The sequence below is a fragment of the Eriocheir sinensis genome, chromosome 47, assembly GCF_024679095.1.
Source record: "Eriocheir sinensis breed Jianghai 21 chromosome 47, ASM2467909v1, whole genome shotgun sequence".
NCBI classification, from domain to species: domain Eukaryota; kingdom Metazoa; phylum Arthropoda; class Malacostraca; order Decapoda; family Varunidae; genus Eriocheir; species Eriocheir sinensis.
The window spans coordinates 11,041,816-11,056,921 of record NC_066555.1 but is presented as its reverse complement, the minus strand read 5'-3'; the positions used below and the strand labels follow the sequence as shown (position 1 = coordinate 11,056,921).

The window sequence follows — 15,106 nt, the reverse complement described above, 5'->3', positions numbered from 1 at the left end:
GAAGAAGGGTGGTGGGGTCTTTGGGACGTATCATGAATGGCAGAAGTGTGAGCATGGAGGTAAAGAGGGATTTGAGAAATACAGTAATAGTACCAACCCTCACATATGCTAGTGAAACATGAAAGTCAATAGGTCTAGAGTGCAGGCAGTGGAAAGGAGTTTTTTGAGAAGTGCATGTGGTGTGCCTAGAATGGCTGCAATGAGTAATGCAAATGTGTATGAGCGTTTTGGATTAGTCAAGGGGATGAGGGGAAGAAGTGAAGGGTCAGACTTTAAAGTGGTTTGGTCACATGGAGCGAAGTGAGGAGAGTAAGAAGACCAGCAGGTGCTGGCAGACACCATGGAGGATGAGTTTGAGACTCGCCTAATTGGAGACTCCATGGCCGCAGAAAACGTTACTGCTATCCAGGTGCCAGACTGGACGACATCACCGCAGCGTGCGATGTCACGAGAAATACCGACCGAAACACCCGCTGTCATTCTCGCGGGGACAAATGACAAAGACAACCCGTTCTGAGGAACTGCTTGATAAATATCACCGCATGATCAAGCAATATAAATTTAAAACGGATGCCAGTAACATCATAATCTCAGGAATCCTCCCGAGGGTCGGTGCCGAATCTAGCTTTTACAGTAAGGCCTTCAGCACAAACAACAGACTTCAGTCCCTTTGCTCACAAGAAAACGTCCAGTTCGCTAACTTGTGGAACAGTTTTTCCTACGATCCAGACTTGTTCCTTGCTGATGGCATCCACTTAAACCTTGTTGGAACAGCCCGTTTCGGGAGGCTGCTCTGTGACCAAGTGGCTCTACGAAAGCCAAATACCGTGGAGGCGAGAACACCACCAGCTTCACCGCAAGGGAGCACTCAACCCGCGAAACCCCCGACTCGAATCACATTAAAGCTTGCTATGTAAACGCTCGTAGCCTACGTAACAAATTTGAAGGCTTTAAAGGTCCACGCAGCTACAAATCATTATCACATCATCGGAGTCACAGAATCTTGGATAGACACTTCAAATAGAGATTTCATTGCGGAGTCTAGATAACCGGGTTTTTTTTATTTTTTTTTACGTTGTTATACCATCTTTAGTCATGAAAGAGAGAACAGACAGGATGGAGGCGTTATCTTTTATATCCACAACTCTCTCCATCCAGTATCCGTGAAAACAGTTATTATAACCAATGTAGACACGGTCTTCATTGAAATTAAAAATAAATCTCGTAAAATAGTAATTGGACTTAACTACAGACCGCCAAGGCAGACTCTTGATATCGACCACGCATTAAGTGAATTATTATTATAAACATGTAGCAGTTGCGAGGCAGTAATTCTTGGGGACTTTAACTTGCCAGTGAAAAGATGGGGTGAACCGTTGAACTGTCATACAGGGCTCGACCTGTACACAAATTTACTAGAAAGTGATTTACATCAACACGTTCAAGAACAGACTCGGGAAAATAATATATTTGACCTTATCTTTTCAACGACAGCTGATCTAGTTAACGAAGTAAATGTTGGTCCAATTTTTAGTTCTAGCGATCACCGAACAATCACATTCAGCATTAATATGAAAGCAAGTGAAGTATCTCCTAGTAAAGTAAAGGTGCCTGATTATCAGAGCGAATTTTGTAAGACTCCGATCAATTCTAAATAATTATGGCTGGACTGAAATCCGGGCGGAAACAGATATTGATAAATCTTGGGGGGCCTTCACCTCATTATTTAACAATGCCATAAGCATATGCGTACCCTATCGTAACCAACGTTCAGCTTTTAACCCTCTCGCGCACCGTAAGTTTCCAATAAGTTTCTGTTCTACTCAATGGATTTCTCGGCCCGACCAGCCTTTTTTTTGCCGCCGCGATACTCTACATTCCCGGCCGTATTTTACCCTCACAAATATATCTTACCCCAACAAATTTGGTATCAATGGCTTCATAAAGACTTGTACTAGAACATACGCAAATAAAAATAGAGGAAAATAAACAATACAAACTTGTTTTAGGTCTCCTTATAAAGTATTGTAAACAATAAATCTCAAGTACCATGTCTCCCCCCCTCGCTAGCTCGAAAGTTTGTGGGCCAACTTTTCTTGCCGGATATATGGTTCGAAGAGGAATTTAGTGAGGATTCTTTAGGTATCTTCAAAATGCTCATACTCCTATTAGTTCCCGAGTTACACCAAGAAACCTGAATTTATATCTAAATTGACAGTTGGCGCTCCCTCTCATTTCCTTTTACTATTACGCTATTTTTTTTTCATCATTTGTAAATAAATTTTATAGCATTATATAGCTAATTTCATATGGAAGATGCAGCCTTCAAAACTACACCAACCCTTGTAGGTATCGTGTGGTAACGTCTGCAATGGAGTTCCCCGAGCTATATACGCAACCTTCGCTGGCCGTAACTAAGTACCGTATCTTCCCCACTTGCTAGCTCGAAAGTTTGAGGAAAATTTATAGCCGAACATATGTAAAGAAGCGGATTTTAGTGAGGATTCGTAAGGCGTAATCCAAATCCTTCTAGGTCAAATAGTTATTGAGTAATGCAAATAAATCGGAAATAGTGTCGAAATATTTCTTAAAGGAAGGAGGAACGCGAAAAATAGATAGACAGATAGGGTGTGGGAGTGGGTGGGGTTGGAGGGTGTGGGAGTGGGTGGGGTTGGAAATGAGGTGATGGGCGAAAGAGGGGAGTGGGGTAGGTGAAGTGTTGGTGGGTGGGGTTGGAGGGTGTGGGAGTGGGTGGGGTTGGAAGTGAGGTGATGGCCGACAGAGGGGAGTGGGGTAGGTTTAGTGTTGGTGGGCAAGGTATGTGTGTGTGTGGGTACGTGTGTGTGGGGGGGAGTGAATTAGGGCAGGAGAGCATCAAGGCAGGGCACATAGTAAAACCTGTCAAAGCAGGCACCTATGCACAACGGCACCTCACACACTGAACACATGTTGCTGGTGTGTCTCCTCCTCTTGTACACCACGTAGCACAGGTGGCACCGTAGCCTTTTCCCCGCTGAAATCCTCAGCCGCTCGTGCCCTAAAGCCACATCCAGCCGCACAGTCAGCCACAAAACGCTGCCGCTTCGTGGGTGGCTGGTCTCCATCCTCATGATATCCATCCCCAGGCGCAGCCCTCACACCTGCCAGAGGTGCAGGTGCCTTTACCGCAGACGGGCCAGGGGGTGGAGTGGCGGGTGCCACCCTTGCAGGGGCTGGTGGTGGAGTGGCAGGTGCCACCCTTGCAGCGGCAGGGGCTGGTGGTGGAGTGGCGGGTGCCACCCTTGCAGCGGCGGGGGCTGGTGGTGGAGTGGCGGATGCCACCCTTGCAGCGGCAGGGGCTGGTGGTGGAGTGGCGGGTGCCACCCTTGCAGCGGCAGGGGCTGGTGGTGGAGTGGCGGGTGCCACCCTTGCAGCGGCAGGGGCTGGTGGTGGAGTGGCGGGTGCCACCCTTGCAGCGGCAGGGGCTGGTGGTGGAGTGGCGGGTGCCACCCTTGCAGCGGCAGGGGCTGGTGGTGGAGTGGCGGGTGCCACCCTTGCCACCCCTGCAGGGGCTGATGGTGGAGTGGCGGGTGCCACCCCTGCAGGGGCTGGTGGTGGATTGGCGGGTGCCACCCCTGCAGGGGCTGGTGGTGGAGTGGCGGGTGCCACCCCTGCAGCGGCAGGGGCTGGTGGTGGAGTGGCGGGTGCCTCCCCGGCAGCGGCAGGGGCTTGTGGGGGAGGGGCGGGTGCCTCCCCTGCAGCGGGAGGGGGTGGTGGTGGAGTGGCAGGTGCCACCCCTGCAGCAGCAGGGGCTGGTGGTGCAGGTGCGGGTGCCACCCCTGCAGCGGCAGGGGCTGGTGGTGGAGTGGCGGGTGCCACCCCTGCAGGGGCTGGTGGTGGAGTGGTGGGTGCCACCCCTGCAGGGGCTGGTGGTGGAGTGGCGGGTGCCACCCCTGCAGGGGCTGGTGGTGGAGTGGCGGGTGCCACCCCTGCAGGGGCTGGTGGTGGAGTGGCGGGTGCCACCCCTGCAGGGGCTGGTGGTGGAGTGGCGGGTGCCACCCCTGCAGGGGCTGGTGGTGGAGTGGCGGGTGCCACCCCTGCAGCGGCAGGGGCTGGTGGTGGAGTGGCGGGTGCCACCCTGCAGCGGCAGGGGCTGGTGGTGGAGTGGGTGGTTCCACCCCTGCAGCAGGGGCTGGTGGTGGAGTGGCGGGTGCCACCTGCAGCAGGGGCTGGTGGTGGAGTGGCAGGTGCCACCCCTTCAGCGGCAGGGGCTGGTGGTGGAGTGGCGGGTGCCACCCCTGCAGGGGCTGGTGGTGGAGTGGCGGGTGCCACCCCTGCAGCGGCAGGGGCTGGTGGAGTGGCGGGTGCCACCCCTGCAGCGGCAGGGGCTGGTGGTGGAGTGGCGGGTGCCACCCCTGCAGCGGCAGGGGCTGGTGGTGGAGTGGCGGGTGCCACCCCTGCAGGGGCTGGTGGTGGAGTGGCGGGTGCCACCCCTGCAGCGGCAGGGGCTGGTGGTGGAGTGGCGGGTGCCACCCCTGCAGCGGCAGGGGCTGGTGGTGGAGTGGCGGGTGCCACCCCTGCAGCGGCAGGGGCTGGTGGTGGAGTGGCGGGTGCCACCCCTGCAGCGGCAGGGGCTGGTGGTGGAGTGGCGGGTGCCACCCTGCAGCGGCAGGGGCTGGTGGTGGAGTGGCAGGTGCCACCTGCAGCGGCAGGGGCTGGTGGTGGAGTGGCAGGTGCCACCCCTGCAGCAGGGGCTGGTGGTGGAGTGGCAGGTGCCACCCCTGCAGCGGCAGGGGCTGGTGGTGGAGTGGCAGGTGCCACCTGCAGCGGCAGGGGCTGGAGGTGGAGTGGCAGGTGCCACCCTGCAGCAGGGGCTGGTGGTGGAGTGGCGGGTGCCACCCCTGCAGTGGCAGGGGCTGGTGGTGGAGTGGCGGGTGGCGGGTGCCACCCTGCAGCAGCAGGGCTGGTGGTGGAGTGGCAGGTGCCACCTGCAGCGGCAGGGGCTGGTGGTGGAGTGGCGGGTGCCACCCCTGCAGCGGCAGGGGCTGGTGGTGGAGTGGTGGGTGCCACCTTCAGCGGCAGGGGCTGGTGGTGGAGTGGCAGGTGCCACCCTGCAGCAGCAGGGGCTGGTGGTGGAGTGGCGGGTGCCACCCTTGCAGCGGCAGGGGCTGGTGGTGGAGTGGTAGGTGCCACCCCTGCAGCGGCAGGAGCTGGTGGTGGAGTGGCAGGTGCCACCCTGCAGCGGCAGGGGCTGGTGGTGGAGTGGCAGGTGCCACCTGCAGGGGCTGGTGGTGGAGGGGCGGGTGCCACCCCTGCAGGGGCTGGTGGTGGAGTGGCGGGTGCCACCCTGCAGGGGCTGGTGGTGGAGTGGCGGGTGCCACCCCTGCAGGGGCTGGTGGTGGACTGGCGGGTGCCACCCTGCAGGGGCTGGTGGTGGAGTGGCGGGTGCCACCCCTGCAGGGGCTGGTGGTGGAGTGGCAGGTGCCACCTGCAGGGGCTGGTGGTGGAGTGGCGGGTGCCACCCCTGCAGGGGCTGGTGGTGGAGTGGCGGGTGCCACCCCTGCAGCGGCAGGGGCTGGTGGTGGAGTGGCAGGTGCCACCCCTGCAGCGGCAGGGGCTGGTGGTGGAGTGGCGGGTGCCACCCCTGCAGCGGCAGGGGCTGGTAGTGGAGTGGCGGGTGCCACCCCTTCAGCGGCAGGGGCTGGTAGTGGAGTGGCGGGTGCCACCCCTGCAGGGGCTGGTGGTGGAGTGGTGGGTGCCACCCCTGCAGCGGCAGGGGCTGGTGGTGGAGTGGCGGGTGCCACCCCTGCAGCGGCAGGGGCTGGTGGTGGAGTGGCAGGTGCCACCCCTGCAGCGGCAGGGGCTGGTGGTGGAGTGGCAGGTGCCACCCCTTCAGCGGCAGGGGCTGGTGGTGGAGTGGCAGGTGCCACACCTGCAGCGGCAGGGGCTGGTGGTGGAGTGGCGGGTGCCACCCATGCAGCGGCAGGGGCTGGTGGTGGAGTGGCGGGGGCCACCCCTGCCTCGGCAGGGGCTGGTGGTGGAGTGGCGGGTGCCACCCCTGCAGCGGCAGGGGCTGGTGGTGGAGTGGCGGGTGCCACCCCTGCAGCGGCAGGGGCTGGTGGTGGAGTGGCGGGTGCCACCCCTGCAGCGGCAGGGGCTGGAGGTGGAGTGGCGGGTGCCACCACTGCAGGGGCTGGTGGTGGAGTGGCGGGTGCCACCCCTGCAGTGGCAGGGGCTGGTGGTGGAGTGGCGGAGTGGCGGGTGCCACCCCTGCAGCGGCAGGGGCTGGTGGTGGAGTGGCGGGTGCCACCCCTGCAGCGGCAGGGGCTGGTGGTGGAGTGGCGGGTGCCACCCCTGCAGCGGCAGGGGCTGGTGGTGGAGTGGCGGGTGCCACCCCTGCAGCTGCAGGGGCTGGTGGGGGAGCGGCAGGTGCCACCCCTGCAGCAGGGGCTGGTGGTGGAGTGGCAGGTGCCACCCCTGCAGCAGCAGGGGCTGGTGGTGGAGTGGCAGGTGCCACCTGCAGCAGCAGGGGCTGGTGGTGGAGTGGCGGGTGCCACCCCTGCAGCGGCAGGGGCTGGTGGTGGAGTGGCGGGTGCCACCCCTGCAGCGGCAGGGGCTGGTGGTGGAGTGGCGGGTGCCACCCCTGCAGCGGCAGGGGCTGGTGGTGGAGTGGCGGGTGCCACCCCTGCAGGGGCTGGTGGTGGAGTGGCGGGTGCCACCCCTGCAGGGGCTGGTGGTGGAGTGGCGGGTGTCACCCCTGCAGGGGCTGGTGGTGGAGTGGGGTGCCACCCCTGCAGGGGCTGGTGGTGGAGTGGGGTGGCACCCCTGCAGGGGCTGGTGGTGGAGTGGCGGGTGCCACCCCTGCAGCGGCAGGGGCTGGTGGTGGAGTGGCAGGTGCCACCCTGCAGCGGCAGGGGCTGGTGGTGGAGTGGGGTGCCACCCTGCAGCAGGGGCTGGTGGTGGAGTGGTCGGTGCCACCCCTGCAGCGGCAGGGGCTGGTGGTGGAGTGGCGGGTGCCACCCCTGCAGCGGCAGGGGCTGGTGGTGGAGTGGCGGGTGCCACCACTGCAGCGGCAGGGGCTGGTGGTGGAGTGGCGGGTGCCACCCCTGCAGGGGCTGGTGGTAGAGTGGTGGGTGCCACCCCTGCAGGGGCTGGTGGTGGAGTGGCGGGTGCCACCCTGCAGGGGCTTGGGGTGGAGTGGCTGGTGCGACACCTGCAGGGGCTGGTGGTGGTGTGGAGGGTGCCTCACCTGCAGGGGCTGGTGGTGGAGTGGCGGGTGCCACCCCTGCAGGGGGCTGGTGGTGGAGTGGCAGGTGCCACCCCTGCAGCGGCAGGGGCTGGTGGTGGAGTGGCGGGTGCCACCCCTGCAGCGGCAGGGGCTGGTGGTGGAGTGGCGGGTGCCACCCTGCAGCAGCAGGGGCTGGTGGTGGAGTGGCAGGTGCCACCCTGCAGCAGGGGCTGGTGGTGGAGTGGCAGGTGCCACCTGCAGCAGGGGCTGGTGGTGGAGTGGCAGGTGCCACCCTGCAGCGGCAGGGGCTGGTGGTGGAGTGGCAGGTGCCACCCTGCAGCGGCAGGGGCTGGTGGAGTGTGGTGCCACCCCTGCAGCGGCAGGGGCTGGTGGTGGAGTGGCAGGTGCCACCCCTGCAGCGGCAGGGGCTGGTGGTGGAGTGGCAGGTGCCACCTGCAGCAGGGGCTGGTGGTGGAGTGGCAGGTGCCACCTGCAGCGGCAGGGGCTGGTGGTGGAGTGGCAGGTGCCACCCCTTCAGCGGCAGGGGCTGGTGGTGGAGTGGCAGGTGCCACCCCTGCAGCGGCAGGGGCTGGTGGTGGAGTGGCGGGTGCCACCCCTGCAGCGGCAGGGGCTGGTGGTGGAGTGGCGGGTGCCACCCCTGCAGCGGCAGGGGCTGGTGGTGGAGTGGCGGGTGCCACCCCTGCAGCGGCAGGGGCTGGTGGTGGAGTTGGAGGACCAGCACCTGCAGGTGCTGGGGGTGGTGGTGGAGTGGCGGGTGCCACCCCTGGAGCGGCTGGGGGTGGTGGAGTGGCGGGTGCCACCCCTGCAGCGGCAGGGGCTGGAGGTGGAGTGGCGGGTGCCACCCGTGCAGCGGCAGGGGCTGGTGGTGGAGTGGCGGGTGCCACCCCTGCAGTGGCAGGGGCTGGTGGTGGAGTGGCGGAGTGGCGGGTGCCACCCCTGCAGGGGCTGGTGGTGGAGTGGCAGGTGCCACCTGCAGCAGGGGCTGGTGGTGGAGTGGCGGGTGCCACCCCTGCAGCGGCAGGGGCTGGTGGTGGAGTGGCGGGTGCCACCCCTTCAGCGGCAGGGGCTGGTGGTGGAGTGGCGGGTGCCACCCCTGCAGCGGCAGGGGCTGGTGGTGGAGTGGCGGGTGCCACCCGTGCAGCGGCAGGGGCTGGTGGTGGAGTGGCGGGTGCCACCCCTGCAGCGGCAGGGGCGGGTGGTGAGTGGCAGGTGCCACCTGCAGCGGCAGGGGCTGGTGGTGGAATGGCGGGTGCCACCACTGCAGGGGCTGGTGGTGGAGTGGCGGGTGCCACCCCTGCAGGGGCGGTTGGTGGAGTGGGGGGTGTCACCGCTGCAGGGGCGGGTGGTGGAGGGGCCGGTGGCACCCCTGCAGGGGCTGGTGGTGGAGTGGCGGGTGCCACCCCTGCAGGGGCTGGTGGTGGAGTGGCGGGTGCCACCCCTGCAGGGGCTGGTGGTGGAGTGGCGGGTGCCACCCCTGCAGGGGCTGGTGGTGGAGTGGCGGGTGCCAGCCCTGCAGCGGCAGGGGCTGGTGGTGGAGTGGCTGGTGCCACCCCTGCAGCGGCAGGGGCTGGTGGTGGAGTGGCGGGTGCCACCCCTGCAGGGGCTGGTGGTCGAGTGGTTGGTGCCACCCCTGCAGCAGGGGCTGGTGGTGGAGTGGCAGGTGCCACCCTTCAGCGGCAGGGGCTGGTGGTGGAGTGGCAGGTGCCACCCCTGCAGGGGCTGGTGGTGGAGTGGGTGGTGCCACCCCTGCAGCGGCAGGGGCTGGTAGTGGAGTGGCGGGTGCCACCCCTGCAGCGGCAGGGGCTGGTGGTGGAGTGGCAGGTGCCACCCTGCAGCGGCAGGGGCTGGTGGTGGAGTGGCAGGTGCCACCCCTTCAGCGGCAGGGGCTGGTGGTGGAGTGGCAGGTGCCACACCTGCAGCGGCAGGGGCTGGTGGTGGAGTGGCGGGTGCCACCCATGCAGCGGCTGGGGCGGGTGGTGGAGTGGCGGGTGCCACCCCGGCAGGGGACGGGGCTGGTGGTGGAGTGGCGGGTGCCACCCCTGCAGCGGCAGGGGCTGGTGGTGGAGTGGCGGGTGCCACCCCTGCAGCGGCAGGGGCTGGTGGTGGAGTGGCGGGTGCCACCCCTGCAGCGGCAGGGGCTGGAGGTGGAGTGGCGGGTGCCACCCTTGCAGCGGCAGGGGCTGGTGGTGGAGTGGCGGGTGCCACCCCTGCAGTGGAAGGGGCTGGTGGTGGAGTGGCGGAGTGGCGGGTGCCACCCCTGCAGCGGCAGGGGCTGGTGGTGGAGTGGCGGGTGCCACCCCTGCAGCGGCAGGGGCTGGTGGTGGAGTGGCAGGTGCCACCCCTGCAGCGGCAGGGGCTGGTGGTGGAGTGGCGGGTGCCACCCCTGCAGCGGCAGGGGCTGGTGGTGGAGTGGCGGGTGCCACCCCTGCAGCGGCAGGGGCTGGTGGTGGAGTGGCGGGTGCCACCCCTGCAGCGGCAGGGGCTGGTGGTGGAGTGGCGGGTGCCACCCGCAGCTGCAGGGGCTGGTGGTGGAGTGGCAGGTGCCACCCCTGCAGCGGCAGGGGCTGGTGGTGGAGTGGCGGGTGCCACCCTGCAGCGGCAGGGGCTGGTGGTGGAGTGGATGGTGCCACCCTGCAGCGGCAGGGGCTGGTGGTGGAGTGGCAGGTGCCACCCCTGCAGCAGCAGGGGCTGGTGGTGGAGTGGCGGTGCCGCCCCGCAGCGGCAGGGGCTGGTGGTGGAGTGGCGGGTGCCACCCCTGCAGGGGCTGGTGGTGGAGTGGCGGGTGCCACGCCTGCCGGGGCTGGTGGTGGAGTCGCGGGAGCCCCCCCTGCAGGGGCTGGTGGTAGAGTGGGGGGTGCCTCACCGGCAGGGGCTGGTGGTGGAGTGGCGGGTGCCACCCCTGCAGGGGCTGGTGGTGGAGTGGCGGGTGCCACCCCTGCAGGGGCTGGTGGTGGAGTGGCGGGTGCCACCCCTGCAGCGGCAGGGGCTGGTGGTGGAGTGGCGGGTGCCACCCCTGCAGCGGCAGGGGCTGGAGGTGGAGTGGCGGGTGCCACCTGCAGCAGCAGGGGCTGGTGGTGGAGTGGCAGGTGCCACCCCTGCAGCGGCAGGGGCTGGTGGTGGAGTGGCAGGTGCCACCCCTGCAGCGGCAGGGGCTGGTGGTGGAGTGGCGGGTGCCACCGCTGCAGGGGCTGGTGGTGGAGTGGCGGGTGCCACCCCTGCAGCGGCAGGGGCTGGTGGTGGAGTGGCGGGTGCCACCCCGGCAGGGGCTGGTGGTGGAGTGGCGGGTGCCACCCCTGCAGCGGCAGGGGCTGGTGGTGGAGTGGCGGGTGCCACCCCTGCAGCGGCAGGGGCTGGTGGTGGAGTGGCGGGTGCCACCCCTGCAGCGGCAGGGGCTGGTGGTGGAGTGGCGGGTGCCACCCCTGCAGCGGCAGGGGCTGGTGGTGGAGTGGCGGGTGCCACCCCTGGAGCGGCAGGGGCTGGTGGTGGAGTGGCGGGTGCCACCCCTGCAGCGGCAGGGGCTGGTGGTGGAGTGTGGGTGCCACCTGCAGCGGCAGGGGCTGGTGGTGGAGTGGCAGGTGCCACCTGCAGCGGCAGGGGCTGTTGGTGGAGTGGCGGGTGCCACCCCTGCAGCAGGGGCTGGTGGTGGAGTGGCAGGTGCCACCCTGCAGCGGCAGGGGCTGGTGGTGGAGTGGGCGGTGCCACCCCTGCAGCGGCAGGGGCTGGTGGTGGAGTGGCAGGTGCCACCCTGCAGCGGCAGGGGCTGGTGGTGGAGTGGCAGGTGCCACCTCTGCAGCGGCAGTGGCTGGTGGTGGAGTGGCGGGTGCCACCCCTGGAGCAGGGGCTGGTGGTGGAGTGGCGGGTGCCACCCCTGGAGCGGCAGGGGCTGGTGGTGGAGTGGCGGGTGCCACCCCTGGAGCGGCAGGGGCTGGTGGTGGAGTGGCGGGTGCCACCCCTGGAGCGGCAGGGGCTGGTGGTGGAGTGGCGGGTGCCACCCCTGGAGCGGCAGGGGCTGATGGTGGAGTAGCGACCGCAGGGGCGAGGAGTGGGGAATAGGGGCTCGAGGAAGACTGCTGGACTTGCACACCTGGTGCTGGTACCCTACCCACCCGGGTGCGGGGATCCATAGGTGCTTGCAGGTGTGCGGGCAGGTCAGGAGCATGGCGGATAGGGACCCCCGATAGTGGCCACTCCTCGTCTTTGTAGTCTAGCAGCTTCTCGATGACCTCCGACATGAAAGCCTTGAGAGACATGTGGCGATGAGCAGACTTCTTATAGAGGGTGTGCGCGTTGAAGAGGGCCATCTGGATGAAGTAGAAGGTGAGCTTCTTCGTCCACTTAGTACTACGCCGAGGGACAGGGTAATACTTCTCCATCTGGTTGAAGTGGTCCACACCACCCATAAACTGGTTATAGTCTTCGACCATAACAGGTTTTTGGATGGTGTGGAGCACGTGGTGGGTCTTTTCATTGGTGGCGTTGGTGTGCATGGTTGACACCATGGGGACGGCTTTCTTGTCCTTCCATATGAGGACATGCACACCATTCCTGTGCATAGACTCCAACGCGTAGTCTGCCAGCCGCCGTGGCTTTGCCATGTCCTGCAGCCTCTTCGGTGCTCCCCTCATCAGCCGAAGTGTGCCATACACGTACACCTGCCTCGACAGGAGTACCTCGCACAGGCGGACAGAGTTGTAGTAGTGATCCATGTACAGCCTGTACGAGTGGCTGATGAGGGGCTGGATGAGATCCCCACGGTGTCTTCTAGTGTCCGCTTCTCGCCTGTGTACACCTGCAGGTTGCAGATGTACCCCGACTTGCCTCTGCCACGAGGTACACCTTGATGGCGTACTTGGTTGGCTTCATGGGGTTGTACACCCTGAAGTGGAGGCGGCCCTTCCACCCCAAGGAGCCTTCGTCGAGTGACAGGTTCTGTGTCGGGGTGTACAAAGACTTGAATAACCGCAGGAGATACTCCATCACAGGCCGCACCTTGATGAGGCTGTCAGTATTCCCCAGGGGCACCGCACAACAATTGAATGCATGTAAGTACTTGAGTATGGCGAGGAAGCGTTTTCCACTCATCGCCCGCGGGAAGACCGGGTAGTTGTGAAGCCTGCTGTTGGTCCAGTAGTCCCGTATAGAGGGTAGCTTCACAATACCCATCAGTAGCACCAACCCCATGAAGATTGGCCTGGTGCCACGCCACTGCCTCCGCCCTCCGGAACACGGCGTACATGTTTGTCTCCTCTGCCAGGAATGCCAACAACTCCCTTGTAAAATATAACTGGAAAACCTGAAGGGGAGTCACTGGCACGGGGACGTTGAAGCCTGGTGTCCCGGTGAAGGAGAGGAGGTTGGGAACGAAGGGCGTGGAACACCAGCCAACGTCCCGAGGGTCTACGCCAGCAGGCGGCGAAGGTTGTCGTGCGGCACGCCCCCTCCCCGCCCTGGCTACTCTGTGGGCTCCCGGCGTCCACGTCTTGAGGGGTGAGGTGGTGATGATGAGGTGGCAGTGGATGATGGTGATGAGCGTGATGATTGTGAGGTGGCAGTGGATGCTGGTGATGAGTGTGATGATTTTGAAGTGGCAGATGATACTGGTGATGAGGGCCGGGAATGCTGCGGGAGGTCAGGTAGTGGTGCATCAGGTCGTGGTAGTGGTGATGGGGGTTGGAAGTGAGATGACGAGAGTGGGACAGGTGATGATGGGGCAGTGGCATAAGTACAATGAGGAGAGCTAGAGATGTGTGAGTCTTGGATATGAGAAGGAGGGGTTGAAAGTTGAAGGGGTTGACTATCATTCGCGACAATATGGTGAAATTCTTCGAAGAAAATAATATAAAAAATAATTCGCAACATGGCCTATCAAAACGAAGAATGCGAGGCGATCTAATAGAAGTGTTTAAAATGTTTAAAGGATTCAGTGATATTAATGCGGAAGATTACTTTACAATTGATCGATCAAATAGAACAAGAATAAATCACAATTTGAAGATAAGTGGTAAAAGATCCTCGTCGCACGAAGCTAAACACTTCTTCAATCGAGTTGTTAATGTAGAACAAGAAATCACAATTTGAAGATAAGTGGTAAAAGATTCTCGTCGTACGAAGTTAAACACTTCTGCAATCGAGTTGTTAATGTTTGGAACTCTCTACCTTGTGATGTCGTTGATAGTACAACAGTTACGGCCTTCAAGAATAGATTACAAGTATTTTGAATCCAACCAGCAACTAAGATATTACTCATTGTCGTAACAACGTTACGTTCTTTCGAATACTGGTGTCCTTGTCCGCTTTTATCGCCCGGTTAGTGGTAGCAGTAATGGTAGTTCTTTCCCCTTTCCTACATAATTTCCATGCAGTTTATCCATGCTGCATGGTTCTTTTTCCTTTCCTGCCAGCTTTGGCTGGAGGGATGGGGGGTGGGGAGGAACTGCTGTCCTTCATCTTCCACCTTTGATTAGATAGTTAGTGTAGCTTGTCACAAACAGCCTCGTAAGGACCCGCAGGTCTGCTGTTGTTTGTTCTCCCTCTGTGTTTTTTTTGTGTCCTCACTAAATCATGCAAGATGGGACGAGTAAAAATAAAACATCTCACTCCAAACCAAGACTAAACTCGCCCTCCTGCGGATACTCTCAGAACATAATATATTCGCGACCAAAGACTCCGCCACGAGAGATGGCTTCTTAGTCATCACCTCCCTAGAGGCGGAGGTCTTCCCCTCCCTAGATGCGGAGGTCGACATCTTTAACCCACCCTGTCTCGATGCCCTGATTGAACAACGATTCAACCCCATCCTACCACCCGAACTGAAGGCCAAGAAGACCATCCTCACCAAAGTCGAGAGCTTCATCAAGGCCCACACCCCGGATGAAATTAAAGAAGAAATCCACCGCATCAACGATTTCGCAGGAGCAGCAGTCGATCAGGTCTATAAATTCCCTAACGACCAGATAATCAAGATACAATTCAAGAAGACAGTGGTAGCACAGAAAGTTATGAACTCTGTGTTGAAGCTCTTCAACATGAGGATTCCACCACACGACATGCAGGAAGAAGAGTTCATTCCTCTAAACAACTGCCTGAGATGCTACGAGATCGACACCCACCTCACCAATGACTGCCAAAAGGATAAAACCTATAAAGTCTGCTCCGGGTGCGCACAGCAGGGGCACCTGTGGCATGAATGCACCTCCCCAAGCAAAAAATGCACAAACTGCAATGGAACACACCGCACCCTCGCCACTCGGTGCCTTAAAAGGGAAGAGGCCATCGCCACAAAACGGCAAGCCAAAAAAGCTGAACAGCAAGCCCAACCCAAAACTTACAGCGGCGCTGCAAACACACCCGTTCAGCCAACCAACCAAGGACTCGCCTCCCTCAGCAACCTACCACCCCTTCGACCTGACACCACTACGACAATCCTGACCTGCTTCATCCACGCCCATTTAATCAACCAGGGAACTCCCGGAACCTTCCAAGACGTTCTTTCAAGAACGCTGCAAGCAAACGGCCTCCCTACAATAAAAATCCCAGACTCGTCAAAAATAATAAAACTACCTAAAATAAGCCCAGAAGAATCCAACGATGCAGACGGAGACGAAGTAGAAACGGTGACTGAGGCCCCTGCATCAGAGGTTGGCGACGCAACCACCAGCCAAACTAAAAACACACCAACCACTTCCACAGCTCCATCACCTAGCACCCTCACCGAATCCACTCCACCTCGGCGAGCTTCCCCAAGCCATGGCGCCCAAGGAAAAAAATAAAAAAATAAATAAAAAAGCCGGCTCCCGGAGCCCAATCCCCCTTCCAGTGATGGGATTCAGCCGGTTCGGAAGAACCTGTTCTTGGAATTTCTTTAATCCCGAGAACCGG

General features: G+C 62.0%; 1 protein-coding gene across 1 annotated transcript in view; it reads right to left on the bottom strand.

Moving 5' to 3' along the window:
• LOC126981172 (piggyBac transposable element-derived protein 4-like) overlaps positions 1-12,391 on the bottom strand; it is a 40,816-nt gene extending 28,425 nt beyond the window's left edge. Inside the window, exons 1-2 of the mRNA XM_050831888.1 lie at positions 12,047-12,391; positions 11,313-11,880 (exon numbers count right to left, since the gene is read on the bottom strand). Coding sequence (XP_050687845.1) covers positions 11,313-11,880; positions 12,047-12,391 — 913 coding nt within the window. The remainder of the gene's footprint in view (positions 1-11,312; positions 11,881-12,046) is intronic.
• Positions 12,392-15,106: the final 2,715 nt, after the last annotated feature.